Source organism: Brassica napus, chromosome C4 (genome assembly GCF_020379485.1).
Source record: "Brassica napus cultivar Da-Ae chromosome C4, Da-Ae, whole genome shotgun sequence".
NCBI classification, from domain to species: Eukaryota; Viridiplantae; Streptophyta; class Magnoliopsida; order Brassicales; family Brassicaceae; genus Brassica; species Brassica napus.
In genome coordinates this window covers 48067347-48082670 of record NC_063447.1, presented here as the reverse complement: position 1 = coordinate 48082670, position 15324 = coordinate 48067347, and the positions used below count along the sequence as shown (strand labels likewise).

General features: G+C 45.6%; 3 protein-coding genes across 3 annotated transcripts; 2 read left to right on the top strand and 1 right to left on the bottom strand.

The window, feature by feature from the left end:
* Window positions 1-2826: 2826 nt before the first annotated feature.
* LOC125586137 (secreted RxLR effector protein 161-like) lies at window positions 2827-3587 on the top strand. Its single transcript, XM_048755955.1, has 2 exons — window positions 2827-3444; window positions 3504-3587. The coding sequence occupies exons 1-2, from the start codon at window positions 2827-2829 to the stop codon at window positions 3585-3587; spliced, it is 702 nt and encodes a 233-aa protein (XP_048611912.1).
* Window positions 3588-3809: 222 nt separating this feature from the next.
* On the top strand, window positions 3810-7320 carry LOC125586136. Its single transcript, XM_048755953.1, has 3 exons — window positions 3810-6419; window positions 6503-6886; window positions 6961-7320. Exons 1-3 carry the CDS (start codon window positions 5730-5732, stop codon window positions 7318-7320), a joined length of 1434 nt encoding a protein of 477 aa, XP_048611910.1. The 5' UTR covers window positions 3810-5729.
* A 4951-nt stretch (window positions 7321-12271) lies between these two features.
* Window positions 12272-13903, bottom strand: LOC125586135. Its single transcript, XM_048755952.1, has one exon. The coding sequence runs from the start codon at window positions 13901-13903 to the stop codon at window positions 12272-12274; it is 1632 nt and encodes a 543-aa protein (XP_048611909.1).
* Window positions 13904-15324: the final 1421 nt, after the last annotated feature.

The following is a 15324-nucleotide window of genomic DNA, read 5'->3' as shown; positions in this document are numbered from 1 at the left end:
GTATGATCAACTCAAGGAGACTCTCAAGTATGGGAGAGACACATTGAGCCTAGCTGAGGTAACTGGTGCTGCAAAGTCTAAAGAAAGAGAGTTGATCGAGAGTGGTAAGTTCACTAGATCAGGTGGAGAAGGTCTGCTTGTAGACAGAGGCAGATCAGAACAAAGATCCGGAAAGGGCAATGGAAAATCATACAAAGGAAGATCTCAGAGCCGACATGGAAGATCTAAGTCACATTCCAGGAACAACAAAAACACTAAGGGGTGTTTCGTATGTGGAAAAGAGGGTCATTGGAAGCGTGATTGCCCTGAGAGAAGATCAACCAAGTCGCAAGACTCAGCAAATGTAGCAGAAGAGGCAAAGCAACCTCTAATACTCAGTCAGCACTCAATACACGAAGGACGAGTGGGTGATGGACTCAGGATGCTCGTTTCATATCACACCTGATAAGAGCTTCTAATTTGAATTGGAAGAATTCAAGGGAGGCAAAGTGTTGATGGCAAACAACACTCACAGCAACATTCAGGGAATTGGGAAAATTAAAATTCTAAATCCAGACGGTTCTATGGTTATCTTAACAGGAGTTAGATACATACCAGATATGAGCAGGAATTTAATTTCTTTTGGAAACCGCAGGTTGTCGATATGAAGGAAGAGATCTTACAGTTAATTTCTACAAGGATGATAAAAGGGTTCTTTCTGGAAGATATCATTTGGGACTGTATTATCTTCAAGGGACAGTCTTAAGAGGAGAGGCTAATCTATCTAGAGCAGAGAAGAATATGACTAATGTTTGGCATTCACGCCTCGGTCATATGAGTCTTAACAACATGACTGAACTTGTCAAAAGGGGATTTATCATTGACAAGGATGTTAAGACATTGGATTTCTGTGAACATTGTATTATTGGAAAGTCACACAAGCAAAGCTTTCCTAAAGCTAAACATGTGACTAATGGGATTCTGGAGTATGTTCATTCTGATTTATGGGGTTCTCCTTCTATACCAGACAGCCTTGCTGGGACTAAGTACTTTGTTACTTTTATTGATGACTTTTCAAAAAAGGTCTAGATTTGTTTTCTGAATACTAAAGATGAGGTATTTTCTAAGTTCAGAGAATGGAAGGTTGAAGTTGAAACTAAGACAAAGAAGAAAATCAAGTGTTTAAGAACATAAAATGGTTTGGAGTTCTGTAATAAATAGTTTGATGATTACTGCAAGAAGGCTGGGATTAAGAGGCCCAGAACCTACACTTATACCCCGCAGCAGAATGGAGTTTCAGAAAGAATGAACAAAACAATTATGGATAAGGTGAGATGCATGTTAGCCGAATCTGGCTTGGACCAAAGCTTCTGGGCAGAAGCTGCATCTACTGCGATCTATTTAATTAACAGGTCTCCTAACTCTACGCTGAAATTCAGAATGCCTGAAGAAGTGTGGTCAGGTTCTAAACCTGATTTGGGACATCTCAGAACGTTTGGATGCACTGCTTATGTGCACGTAACTGAGGAGAAAACGGGACCTAGAGCCATCAAGGGAGTGTTCGTGGGATACCCTATGGGCACTAAAGGTTACAGAGTTTGGATAGAAGATGAAGGCAGATGCAGAACAAGCAGAAACGTTGTCTTCAACGAGGAGGAGCTGTACAAGCACACTGTTGCTAAAGGAAAAGAAAGCACAAAGGTGACCAAGAAAGCGGAAAAATGAGCTAAGAAGAAGGTTTCATTCAGTGATGATTTGATCAGAGGACTTTCTCCTCCTGTCGAATCCGAAGGCACATCTAATCAAGATGGAGAAGAATCATCATCTTCTAGCTCTAACAGCTCAAGTGGCCAAGAACAAGATCACGAAGTTGACAGTGAAAGTGATCACGAGGTTGAGAGTGAGAGTGGTGACACTGAAACTCTAGACACCTATGTTGAGGATTTGGAAGTTCAGGAATCAAAATCCTATGCAGAAGCTATGAGAAGTCATGAAAAGAAGCTATGGAAGCATGCTGCAGAAGAAAAAATGGAGTCTCACAGAAAGAACAGAACCTGGGATCTCATTGATAGGCATGCGAAGGCAAAGCTTGTTGGATGCAGATGGCTATTTAAAATAAAGCCAGGAATCCCAGGTGTTGAGGATACACGATACAAGGGCAGATTAGTTGTAAAAGGATACTCTCATAGAGAAGGAGTTGACTATAATGAGATCTTCTCACCAGTTGTAAAACATGTCTCCATCAGGCTTATGCTAAGCATTGTGGTGAATCTAGACCTAGAACTAGACCAGATGGATGTGAAAACAGTTTTTCTACATGGAAGCTTGGAGGAAAGAATTTTAATGGAATAGCCTGAGGGTTTTGTAAAACCAGGAACATAGAACAAAGTGTGTCTGCTGAGAAAGTCTCTGTATGGTTTGAAACAGTCTCCAAGGAGATGGAACCACCGGTTCAACAACTTCATGAAGGATCAGTTATTTGAGCGGTGTAGCAAAGACTTATGTGTATACATGAGAGATGTTAAAACCGACAAAGCCGTCTATTTGCTCCTCTATATCGACGACATGCTGATTGCTTCAGGAAATAAGAAAGCGATCAAGGATCTTAAAGAGAAGCTGAGTGGAGAATTTGAGATGAAAGACATGGGAAAAGCATCCAGAATATTGGGAATGGACATCATCAGAGATAGAAAGAAAGGAACATTGATTCTGTCTCAAAGAAAGTACATTGAAAAAGTGCTAAAGACATTTGAAATGCAGGACGCCAAGGCTGTAGTCACTCCCACCTCGTCTCAGTTTAAGCTTCAGAGTCTAACAGAAAAAGAATGGAAATAAGAAGCAGCGCATATGGAAAGGATTCCTTATGCCAGTGCTGTAGGAAGCCTAATGAATGCAATGGTCGGGTCGAGGCCCGACCTAGGATTTGCAGTAGGCTATGTTTGTCGCTTCATGAGTAAACCAGGAAGGGACCACTGGTCAGCAGTTAAGTGGGTCCTAAGATACTTACATGGAGCGTTGAATTCAGATTTAACATTCAAAAAGCATTCTACACTACAAGTAGAAGGTTATTCAGACTCAGACTATGCAACAGACATTGACAGGAAACAGTCAGTAACAGGCTATGCATTCAAGTTTGCAGGCAATACAGTTTCATGGAAATCATGTCTACAATTAGTGGTTGCACTATCTACTACAGAAGCCGAATACATGGCTATGAATGAAGCAGCTAAAGAAGCAATGTGGCTAAAGGAAATATGCGATGAACTAGGTTTCAAGCAACAGGGGATCAAACTCTACTGCGATTCTCAAAGTGCCCTAGCTCTAGCAAGAAATCCAGTCAATCACGAGAAGACTAAGCACATAGCTACCAAGTTCAATTTCATTCGAGACCTAGTGGAAGCAGGAGACATTGTTCTAAACAAGATTCATACAAATGTTAATCCTGCAGATTTCCTAACTAAGACGGTACATGGTCAGAAGTTCCAGCTTTGCTGTGAACTTTTGAATGTCCACTGATGAGATAGGAAGACACTCCAGGTGACTCTGGTTGTCTAAACTCCACCCTCGCAGATCACAAGCAACAAACTCATGTTAGTGACTACGAATGAGGAGTCAATTGATGGCTAAAAGTATCGTGACAGAAGAGAGGAGATGTTACCTGGAGCAGAAGCAGAATCGAGAAGTGTTCTCGGTTCAGGTGGAGAAGTTCACCAAACATCACCAAACATCACCAAACAGTCACGGGTTTGGCATTATGGAAGTCGTCACCAACCATTTTTTCAGTACAATCAAGCCTGCAACAAGCTACCCAAAACATATGTCAGTGACTAACTCGAGTATGTTACAAGACAAAAGGATTTGTTGAGAAGTTCAGTTGAAGGGAAGCAAAGCGTGTTGAGAGCTCACTGAGCTAAGGCAGATTACTCAGATCAAGCTACAGGATCATCAGGATCGTACTGTGAGAGACAAGGTTTCACTTCTTAGATTTAGGTTAGGTCAAGAGAGATGAATGAGAATCGTGGGCTGAATCCCGTAAATAAACTTGAAGAATGAATATGATTTTATTGATGAGTTGAAAGATGATGAATACAAAGGAATGTATCTTGTGATGATCAAAAAATACGTAATGCTTTTAATCTAGTACAAAAGTTCATCCATGAAAAAAAAAGAGCCCCTTTGTCTTTTATCTTCTCCATCTTTATATAGTCTAGGTTTCGTTGGCAACCCTTCAACTGTTCTCCTAGATATTTGGCTTCAATTACGGAGCTCGCTTTAGGCTCCTCTTGACCGAGTCTCTTAAGGTGTTAGCTCACTTTCTGTCGTGACCTCTGCTATGATGTCTCCCAGGTCCAGTCGTCAGCTCGGCTTTCAGCTCCCTTTGTTATGATGGGCTTATCGCAACTCACATGCTAGCTCACGCTTATCGGTACCTCACCTGAGGGTCATATTCGGGTCCAACAGTTGCCCCCAGCTTCCGAATAAAATCCTTTGTCTCGGAAGCTAGAATCTAGCTATCGATCTTATCTTTTCGTTAAGATAATGATTAGTTCTTATCTTATTTAGATTCAGCTTACTCGATCTAACGGTCTTTATTACGTTTGGCAGAATCTATGGTTCAGATGGAGAGGGTTTGAAATGACTTTTCCGAATCTCGAGAGGTGATGGGATATAAAGCGGTGAACATTAACTGCTAGCCTTCCACTTTCTCCACGCATCCGTTCGGTTTTCAAGGTAACTTCTCTCTCTTTATTTTACTGCGATTTTTTTTATCTTCCTCGTTACTTTTCTCTGCAAATTCTCTCCCAAACCTTGCAATCGATTTTCTTCTTAACCTTCCCATACTATGGATCATCCGAAAGAAGGTTCCGGGGAATCCGGGATGCCTCCCTCTGCTTCTGGAGTTAAACTACTGAAAGTTAAGCAAGAAATCGGAGCCAAGATGAGGAAGGGGAAAAAGATAGCCAGGGAGGCAATCGCGACCAGAGTTTCTAAACGGAAGAAGAAAGACGATTCTAGTGGGAGCAGTCCTCACTCGCCTTCGTTGCTAAAAAATCAAGACGTGGTTAACCTCATGGTTCAAGCTCTCGCCCAAAAGGAGCTTGGCCGTGCCTGTAATTCTGACGAAACCCCCGAGACCGCTCCGGAGGGTTGGTTCTGTTGCCATGAGAAGTACATCTCCAAGTCTCACTTGAGATTTCCTCTTCCGACCCTACTGCTTGATCTACTAGATCATTATCAGTTAGCCCTTTCCCAACTCTGTCCCTCGGTTATCCGGGTGATAAACGGCTTTATCACTAGGTCCAAAGAGGAGGGGGTTAGCGTCGGTCTTACCGAACTTATGAGCCTCTTTTCCCTGAAGGAAAGCGCCTCTAAGGAGGGTGGTACCGGGACCTACTACCTCCCTAGTCGTCCCAATCATGTTATCTTCAGATTCTCTAGTAGTGATGATGACTGGAGGAAGAAGTATTTTTACGTTAAAGTTGATCCTTCGACGGTTCCTGTGGGTCGGAACCTTAGGGTCACTTGGACTAATCCATCTGGTTAGGAATTCTAGGGATATGCTTTTTTCGTTTTATTCATTTATGGCCGAGTAACCTTTTGCTCTGATTTACTTGCAGAAATCGAAGATCCCCCGAAGCTCTCTACCAAGCTCACCAGGGCTCTATACCGCAAGTTGCAACAGAGTCCCTGTACCTGGGTGGCCTACACCACTTCTCGAATAAGTGCAGCCAGATTCCCAGATACCTACAATGCCTCTTTCCAAGATCTCATTCCTGCTGAGAACCTTGAGAGTGAGTTCTTGTCCGAACCTTTTCAATGATTTTATCGCTTTGAAGTTTTTAAACTTAAGGATTTCCATTGTTCCAGTTTCGGCAGGCGATTCGGTTGTATCGATCTCAACTGGTGCTAGTGCTTCGGGAACTGAAAAGTCTCAGCCAGGTGACATGACTCTGCGACCGTCATTCCGTTCTAGGGGTAACCCCTCTAAAGCTGCCAGTGCTTCTCGTGGAAGCGACATGAACCAAGGAGGATCGTTCCTTATCTCAATGAAGGAAGTTTTGGACGACGGAGGATCCAAACCTGTTGTCGAGACTGCTCCAACTGAGGTTGTAGCTCAGGATGCTGCTCCTCTCCCTGAGGTCCAGGTGCCGGAGGCTGACTACCAGGCTCCGAAGGGTACCTCTGAGATCGAGCCGTCGAGACACAAGAGGCCCAGGATCGATCAGGGCGGGGCTTCCATCCGTTCTTCTTCCTCGTCCTCTAGAGGAGGGACTGTTGGGTGGAGCTTTACCCATTCGAAGCCTGGGTCGATCCTGGATGACTCTTGGGGCCTAGCTGCGATAATGAGGCACCTGAAGAGCGTGGGATGTCCCCTTCCAGCGCTCAAGGACCTGACTAACCGAGATGAGTATCTCGATATTGCCCACTGTATGGGTCAGGTACGTGATCTCTATCTGTTATTTGTTTACATTCTTTGGAGACGATGATATATATATATATATTTTCTTTGGATTTATTGCAGTTGGCTGGGGCTGTTAACAGGGCCCAGCTCAGGTTTGAGAATGCTCTGTGTGCTGCCCCCAATGCTGGTGAACTTGCTGAGGTTACCGAGATGGTTAAGGCAGCCAAAACCGATCTTGACCAAGCCCGGGTTCGAATTTCTGAACTCGAAGCCGAAGTGACGAGGCTAGGCTCGAAGGCCGATGCTCAGCAAGGAGAGATCGAGAGTCAAAAGCTCGATATCCAGGTGAAGAGCAGGAGGATCAATGATTTAGAGGCTGCTCGAAAGATAGCTGAGCATCAAGTACGTGAGCTCATTGCCTCATCCCGGATAGCCAGAAGAACAAGGAAGCTGAAGTCAAGCTGGCTGTCAGGGAAGGGAAGAAAGAAGTCGCCGAAGCTTACGGCAAGATCCTGGTCTGTGTTAAGGAGAAGTTTGCTAGGAAGAAAGATGAGGTCGACGCTTTGGTGTACGCTCAGGAGCTCCAAGCTAATGCCGACCTCTTGAAGGATATGCTGAACAACAAGATCCAAAGCGTTGAAGAGGAGTACAACCAATTGGTGGCCTTATTACCAGAAGCGACAACTGCGTATGAGAAGGCTCAAGTCTCTGACTTCTCGGTCAGCAAGCTTCCTCTTCCCCAGATCTCGGAGAGTTCAGGTACTTTCGAGATTAACATGTTTAATCCATCCTTTTCTGGGGAGTATGGCTCTAATTTGGGTTTGATGGCTCCTGACTTAGCTCCAGTCGAGGCAGCAATAGGAGGTGACGGCAATGTGATCGATGAGGGAGTTCCTGCCGGTGCTGGTGATCCGATTCAGGAAGAGAAGGAAGATTGAGAGCTACGGCTCTTTTAACTTTATGTTTTGTGTTTTTAAGACTTCGGCCTAAGGGCTTTGTTTCGTTATGTTTTGTGACTTAGTGCCTGAGGAGGCCTTTAAACCTTAACGCTTGCTGGATTTCAATAGCCTGGGGAGGTTTTAAACCCTTTCTTATGTTTAAATCGTGGCTATTATTTCTGTTTTAAGTTTTTGAACTTAACCTCGTTTCATTTAATCATAGTGATTGCGAATCTCAGATGAGTTGTGTGCCGTCATCGTTGAGTCGGATTAGGACCTTTAGTCTTTATTTATGATAAGCATTTAGCTTAATGGATATTCGGTCGTGATAACCTTAAAGAGGAGTTCTTGATTTTAGCTCGGGGACCTGAGTCCGATTCGTAAGGTTCTGGGACCTGGTTGTTCAGGTTCGTAGGAACCTTATTTAGATTCATAGGGACCTGAGTTAATTCGAAGGACTTCGAGGCCTTTGAAGTTTAACGGATGGAATTGAGGAATTTCGGGATTTTCCTGATTCTTTAGGATTTTAAGACTTTTCGATTTTGATAAGGGTTTCAAGACCTTCTGGTTTTGATTAGGATTTTAGGACCTGGTTGATTGTTAAGGATTTTAAGACCTTGCTGATTGTTAAGGATTTTAAGACCTTAGTTATGTTAAGGATTTTAGACCTTGCTGATTGTTAAGGATTTTAAGACCTTGCTGATTGTTAAGGATTTTAAGACCTTAGTTTATGTTAAGGATTTTAAGACCTCTGGGTGTATTAAGGATTTTAAGACCTTAGGTTCAGGTTTTCAGGGACCTGAATGTATTCGAGATTGTTGAGCTTAGGTCCCGATTTAGGGGGACCTAAATTTTCTTGGAGGGTTTTAAGACCTTTGATGTTTATGAAACTGAATCAATCGTTTTATTAATATCAGATATCAGAGAATACATGATTCAGATTATTTACACAGTAACTATTTTTAGGCTAAGTGTTCTTGGTAACACCTGCCCCTTTGGCTTAGGTGAGGAGGTTGGTGAGAAGAGGTTGGGGCTGCACTCATGACGGAGCTGCCTACGTACCCAGTCAAGGGATCAAGCCAAACGTAGTTCAGGGGTTTTAGGTACCTAATGATAGTATCTTTTGAGGTTCGTGGCATTCCACGATCGGATTTCAGGTACCCCGGTTCGTACCTTCTGGAGTTTGTAAACTCCGGGTCGTACTATGTGGATAATTCGGTAGGGTCCTTCCCAGTTGGTTCCTAACTTTCCAGCTCCCGGTTCCTTTGTTCCTTCGAACACTTTCCTAAGCACTAGGTCCCCTACGGCGAACTGTCGGGGCCTTACTTTGGAATTGTAGTGTCGTGCCATTGCTTGCTGATAATTTTGAATGCGAAGCAAGGCTTGGTCTCGTCTTTCCTCGATCAAGTCGAGGCTATCCATCAGGAGCTGGTTATTAGCTGCGGGATTTGAGGTGCAGAGCTCCCGTCTGAGGCTACCTGCGGTGGTTTCTGCTGGGACGACAGCCTCCATCCCATAAGCTAAGGAGAAGGGAGTTTCCTCTGTAGCTTTTCGTGGGGTGGTTCGGCAGGCCCATAGTACTTCGGGTAGTTTTTCCGACCAAAGCTCCTTTTGGGCTCCTAGGCGTTTCTTGAGGTTTGCTAAAACTGATTTGTTGGCAGCCTCCGCCTGTCCGTTCCCTTGAGGTCGCCGAGGTGATGAGAAGGTGAGGCGGATGTTCCATTTATCGCAGAAACTTTTGAAGTCGTGGGATATGAACTGTCCTCCATTGTCGGTTACGATTTCGTATGGGACGCCATGCCTGCATACGATGTTTTTCCAAACAAATCCTTCGACCTCGAATCTGTTTATTTGTTGGAAAGCTTCAGCTTCAATCCATTTCGTGAAGTAGTCGGTTAGGACCAGGAGGTTTAGTAACTTCTTTCCTTTCCCTGAAGGTACTAATGGACCTATAATGTCCATAGACCACCTCATGAATGGGTAGGGAGCTGATATGTTAGACAGCTTTTCCGCTGGTTGGTGTATGATCGGTGCATGCCTTTGGCATTTGTCGCACGATGAGGAGTAGACCTCACAATCTGCGATAATGGTAGGCCAGAAGTAGCCTTGCCTTTTTATTCGGATGGCTAAGGCTCTGCCTCCGGAATGGTTTCCACAGGAACCGTCGTGCATTTCCTTCATGAGTTTCATAGCTACTAGGCCGTGAACGCATTTTAGGTAAGGTCCGGAGACACTTCGTTTGTGGAGGGCTGACTCGATTATACAGTATCTTGCTGCTAAAGCTTTGAGTTTTCGAGCCTCCCACTTGTTGGGTGGAATTTTTCCCTCTAGGATGTAATCCATGATCGGTATTCTCCAGTCTTCTCTTCCTACAACTTTGTTGTGAAGAGAGGAGGGAGATTCCTGTTCGGGACCTGGTGCCGTGGTGCCCCCGGAGATATTCGTTGGAGTAGGTTCTGGTTTCTGAGGAATATCTCCAATTTCCTCGTTATCCCCTGTGGTTTGTGTAGCGTTCCTAGATGCGTTTTTAAGAGCGGTGCGGCTTCTTGTTTGGACTTTATAGACAAGTGGCTCCGAGGTCTGGATGGTGCCCCCGGAGGTACTCGTAGAGTTAGGCTCTAGGGAGTCTGAACTTCGGTGAGTACCTTCACTTTTGTCGTTGTTTTCCGGGTTCTGGGTTGCTTTCCTGGAGGTGTGCTTTCTGAAGCTGCGTGTTCTAGTTTTCGGGAACCAGAATGTCGTGAAAACTTGGGTAGCTACCGTCGGGAGGCTGTTATCCTCTATTTTTTCCTTTGGTTTGCTATCCATCTCAGCCTTGGTAGCTATGTCGATACTTGGCTTCTCGATTCCTTCCACGGGTATAATTCGTTTTACGAGAGGGTCGGATGTGGAAGCTAATGCGGCGAGCGCGTCTGCTGAGGAGTTCTCCCCTCGTGGGATCCTCGTTAGCTCGAACTTGTCAAACTGCTTTGTGAGGTTTAGGACGACCTCGAGGTATGCCCCCATTCTTTCGTCCCTTGTTTCGTATTCCCCGTGAAACTGGCTAGCTACCAGCTGCGAGTCGCTGTAGGCGTTTAGCTCCCGAATTCCGAGGCTCAGGGCGAGCTTTAATCCAGCGATTAGTGCTTCGTACTCGGCCTCGTTGTTGGAAGCGTTAAATCCAAGTCTATAGGATTGTTCGATGGTTTCTCCGGCTGAGGAGGTTAGTCTTAAACCGACACCGGAGCCTTGCCTTGACGAGGCTCCGTCCACGTATAGGCTCCATTTCGGAGCCTCTGTTTCCTGGTCTAGATGTCCGGATGCTAGCTCAATAACGAAATCGGCGAGGACCTGAGCTTTTGCTGCTGCTCGGGGTCTGTACTCGATGTCGTACTCGCTGAGCTCTATAGCCCATTTTGCTAATCGTCCGGATTGGCTAGGACTATGCAGAATCGTCCGTAATGGTTGTGAGGTCATTACGATGATCGAGTGCGATTGGAAATAAGGTCGCAGCTTCCTGGCGGCTGTCACGACTGCTAGGGCTAGTTTTTCCATGGTGGGATATCTCGTCTCGGCGTCTATTAAGCTTTTGCTAGTATAATAGACAGGTCTCTGTTCGTTTTGTTCCTCTCGTACTAGCACTCCGCTGACTGCAGCTGCCGACACGGCGAGGTACAGGTACAGTGGTTCTCCTACTACAGGTTTGGATAGTATCGGAGGTTCCGAGAGGTAAGCCTTCAGCTGTTTGAAGGCTTCTTCGCACTTTTCATCCCATAAGAACTTCTTATTATTTTTCAGAAGTTTATAGAATGGAAGGCATTTATCGGTGGACCTGGAGATGAATCGATTTAGTGCTGCGATCCGTCCGGTCAATCTTTGTACCTCTCTGGTCGTTTTAGGTGATGGCATTTCTAGGAATGTCGCTATTTGTTTCGGGTTGGCTTCGATGCCTCTTTCGGTTACGAGGTAACCTAGGAATTCGCCGGAAGGTACTCCGAAGGTACACTTAGCTGGGTTTAGCTTCATGTCGTATTTGTTGAGGATTTCGAAACATTCTCTTAGATGGGAGATGTGGTCCTCCCCCTTTGAGGATTTGACTAACATGTCGTCGATGTAGACTTCCATGGTTTTTCCGAGTTGTCCAGCGAACATTTTATTTACTAACCTTTGATAGGTAGCTCCCGCGTTTTTCAAACCAAACGGCATGACCTTGTAACAATAGGTTCCTCGTTCAGTTATGAATGCGGTTTTCTCTTGATCCTCAGGATCCATCATAATCTGGTTATATCCTGAAAAGGCATCCATAAAGGACAAGAGCTGGTGTCCAGCCGTTGCTTCGACCAAACGATCGATATGAGGTAACGGGAAGCTGTCCTTAGGACAGGCTTTGTTTAAATCGGTGAAGTCTACACAGATTCTCCATTTCCCATTCTTCTTTTTTACTACCACTGGGTTAGCTAGCCAATCGGGGTATTGTACCTCTCGGATGGACCCGGCCTTTGTTAGTCGATCGACCTCGTCGTTGACAGCTTGGGCTTTTTCTAGACCTAGCTTACGACGTTTCTGTTTGATCGGTTTAAAAGTAGGGTCTACATTGAGCTTATGAGTGGTGACATTTGCATCTATGCCTTTCATGTCGCTGGTGGTCCATGCGAAAGTTTTGATATTCTGTTTTAGGAATTCGACGAGCTCCTTTTTGGTTTCGAGAGGTAGCTCGGATCCGATGCTCACCTGTTTCTCAGGGTTTGAGTCGTCGATGCTAACTTTTTCGGTGAGGTTCTTAGGGGGACCTCGGATATTTCGTTGCATTTCGCGACTCTCCTGGATCTGTAATTGCTATTGGGGGGATTCTTTTATGATTCGAATCCTCCCAGGTAACAGATCCTTGAAATCTTTTGGCTACCGTGTATGGTAGCTATTCCGTTGGTTGTTGGAAATTTCACGCATTGGTGATAAGTTGAAGCTACTGCTTTCATCTTATGAATCCAAGGCCTTCCGAGGATTGCGTGGAAAGGGGATGGTTTGTCGACAATATGAAGTTGGTCATTTTCATGACTCCGCCAGCTATAATTGGGAGCTTAATTGTTCCCAATGAGGTGGCTGTTTCACCTGAGAAACCTACGAGGTTGGATTTCTGGTCGACAATTTCGTAGTCGTCTATTTCCATTCCCTTTAGTGCGTTGTAGAAAATAAGATCGACGGAGCTTCCGGTGTCGATCATGAGCTTAGGTACCTCGTACCCTGCTATATTTAATGTTATGACAAGGGCATCGTCGTGAGGTCTATCGAGGTCTAATGTCTCGCTCTCCCAGAAAGAGATCTTAGTGTTAGACTCAGGCTTGGTCGGTTTGGACTGAGTGTTTGACACAGCTTTCCGTACGTGACTTTTAATAGAGTTAACGGAGTCTTGACACACACCGGACCCTCCAAGGATGTAATCGATCCTTGAGCCAGGGCTCGATTGGGGAGGTGGTTTACTCAAGAGGGCCTCGATTTGTAGGCTTTTTCCTTGTGGAAACTTTCCAAGGATCATCTCGACTCTCTTTTTGGGAGCTGGGGGTGGTGAGTCTGTTTCTTTTTCAGGTGACCTCTCGCGTTTCGGAGAGCTATCTCTGGGACCTCTCTTCTGATAAGGTTGTGGCTTTTTGAGGTCCACATCTTTTATTTCTCCGGCTGCGAATTTAGCAGCCAGTTGTCGTTGGAGGTCCCAACATTCTTCGGTTGAATGTCCCTTTCGATCGTGGTAAGAGCAATGTTTGCTCTCGTCATAACCTTTGGACCAGGGGGCTTTAGCTGTCGCGGCGACAGGTTTTTCTTCCTTGTCTTCCTCGACTACGTAAGAATGTTCTCCCTGGGTCTGATTATTTCGGGAGCTACCTCTTTTGTGAGGTCCCTTTCCATCGGAGGCTTCGCCTTTCGGGTGACTCTGGGGTTTTCTGTGGAGCTTATCTAATGCTGCCATTTCCTCCTCCAAGGTAATGTATCTAGAGGCCTTATGGAGGGCGTCATCGATGGTTGGAGGGGGATTTAGCGTTAGCTCCGAGAAGAAACCTGATTTATACCAGAGACCTCTCCTAAGAGCCTCAATGGCTACCTGATCGTTGGGATTCGAGAGTTTAGTTCTTACTGCTCTGAACTTTTCGATGTAGACTCGCAGTGAGTCTTCCAGTCCTTGTCTGATCTTCCAGAGGTCAGCCTCAGACGCTTGTTTCAGGATGTGAGTTGAATATTGCTTCATAAAGGCGTTAGCCAATTGATCGAAACTGTCTATAGAGTTCGGCTCGAGGCTGGAGAACCATTCGAGGGCTGTTCCGATCAGGTTTTCGGCAAATGTTCTGCAATATCCTGCATCACACTCTTCCTTTGTGAAGTGAGCTTTAACGATAGCTAATCGGAAGGCTCTTAAATAGGCCTTTGGGTCTGCGTTCCCATCGTATTCAGGAATTTTAATTTTTCGAGTATCTCTTATGTAAGAGTTGGCAATTCTATCGGTGAACGGAGTTCCACGAGTCTCCTCAATTAAGCTCTCGATTTCGGGAGCTGAGCTCGTTACCTTGTGAACTTGAGCTCCCAATTTCTGGAGAGCTGCGTGGGTTCGCTCCATGTACCTGCGAATTGCGTCAGGTCCCTCGAAGGGAAGGACATTTGGGTCATTATCAGATACTCGGCGAGCAGGTTCCTGGTGAGACCGAGCTCGGTCGTCTTCCCAGCTAGCTGGCGAAATAGGTCGCATCATTGGTCCTTAGGCTCCGAGCGAGGTTAGTGCGGAGAGCTGCAGGATCAGCATCCGTTCTTTGGTATTCGTCTGTGCTTGGGGTTGAAACCCTAGCTTGAAACACTGAAGCTGATGTTCTGGCCCCGGACGGTATGTTGGTTCCTGCTCCAGACCCGGAAGGAGGTGGCGGTGGAGGCAAACGGGTGCTCCCACCGGTGTTTCGATCAGGCATGGAGCTAGTTGTAGCTACATTGCTCCCCATGGTGCTGGTGATAGGAGGGGTAAACGCAGGAGCTGTCCTAGCGCGAGGCGTTCGGAAAGCAGGTTCCTGCCCTTCTGCACCTGGGCTATCAGGGGAGAAGTTCAGGCGCTCTCTAGGGAAGGAAGGGTCGGCTAACCGTTCATGGAAAGTGACTCCTCTTCCCTGGTGGACGGACGGTTGGGTCGTTGCGGATTGAGATCTGGTTATCTCTTCGAACTGTTGCTGCCGTTCGGCTAACTGTTGCACCGTTCGCTCGGTCTCTTGAGCTTTGTCCACTAACTGGAGCATCATCCGACGGATCTCAGAAAGCTGATCTTCCGTTTGGTTCGGAGCGGATTGATGCGATGGGTTATTGAGGGCTGAGGACCCAAAGTTGGTCCCTCCGGAGGCTCTCGGGTTATTTGCCCCCGGAGCAGTGCGATTCGGTGAGCTATTGCTCTGGTTCGATTGATCGGGGTTAGATGGATTCGTTCCGTCTAATGGATTCATCCTTTAAGCTTTAGAGAAAGGGATTCGATTATTTGTCCCCACAGACGGCGCCAATTGTGAGAGACAAGGTTTCACTTCTTAGATTTAGGTTAGGTCAAGAGAGATGAATGAGAATCGTGGGCTGAATCCCGTAAATAAACTTGAAGAATGAATATGATTTTATTGATGAGTTGAAAGATGATGAATACAAAGGAATGTATCTTGAGATGATCAAAGAATACGTAATGCTTTTAATCTAGTACAAAAGTTGATATATGGAAAAAAAAGATCCCTTGTCTTTTATCTTCTCCATCTTTATATAGTCTAGGTTTCGTTGGCAACCCTTCAACTGTTCTCCTAGATATTTGGCTTCAATTACGGAGCTCGCTTTAGGCTCCTCTTGACCGAGTCTCTTAAGGTGTTAGCTCACTTTCTGTCGTGACCTCTGCTATGATGTCTCCCAGGTCCAGTCGTCAGCTCGGCTTTCAGCTCCCTTTGTTATGATGGGCTTATCGCAACCACATGCTAGCTCAGCTCACGCTATCGGTACCTCACCTGAGGGTCATATTCGGGTCCAACA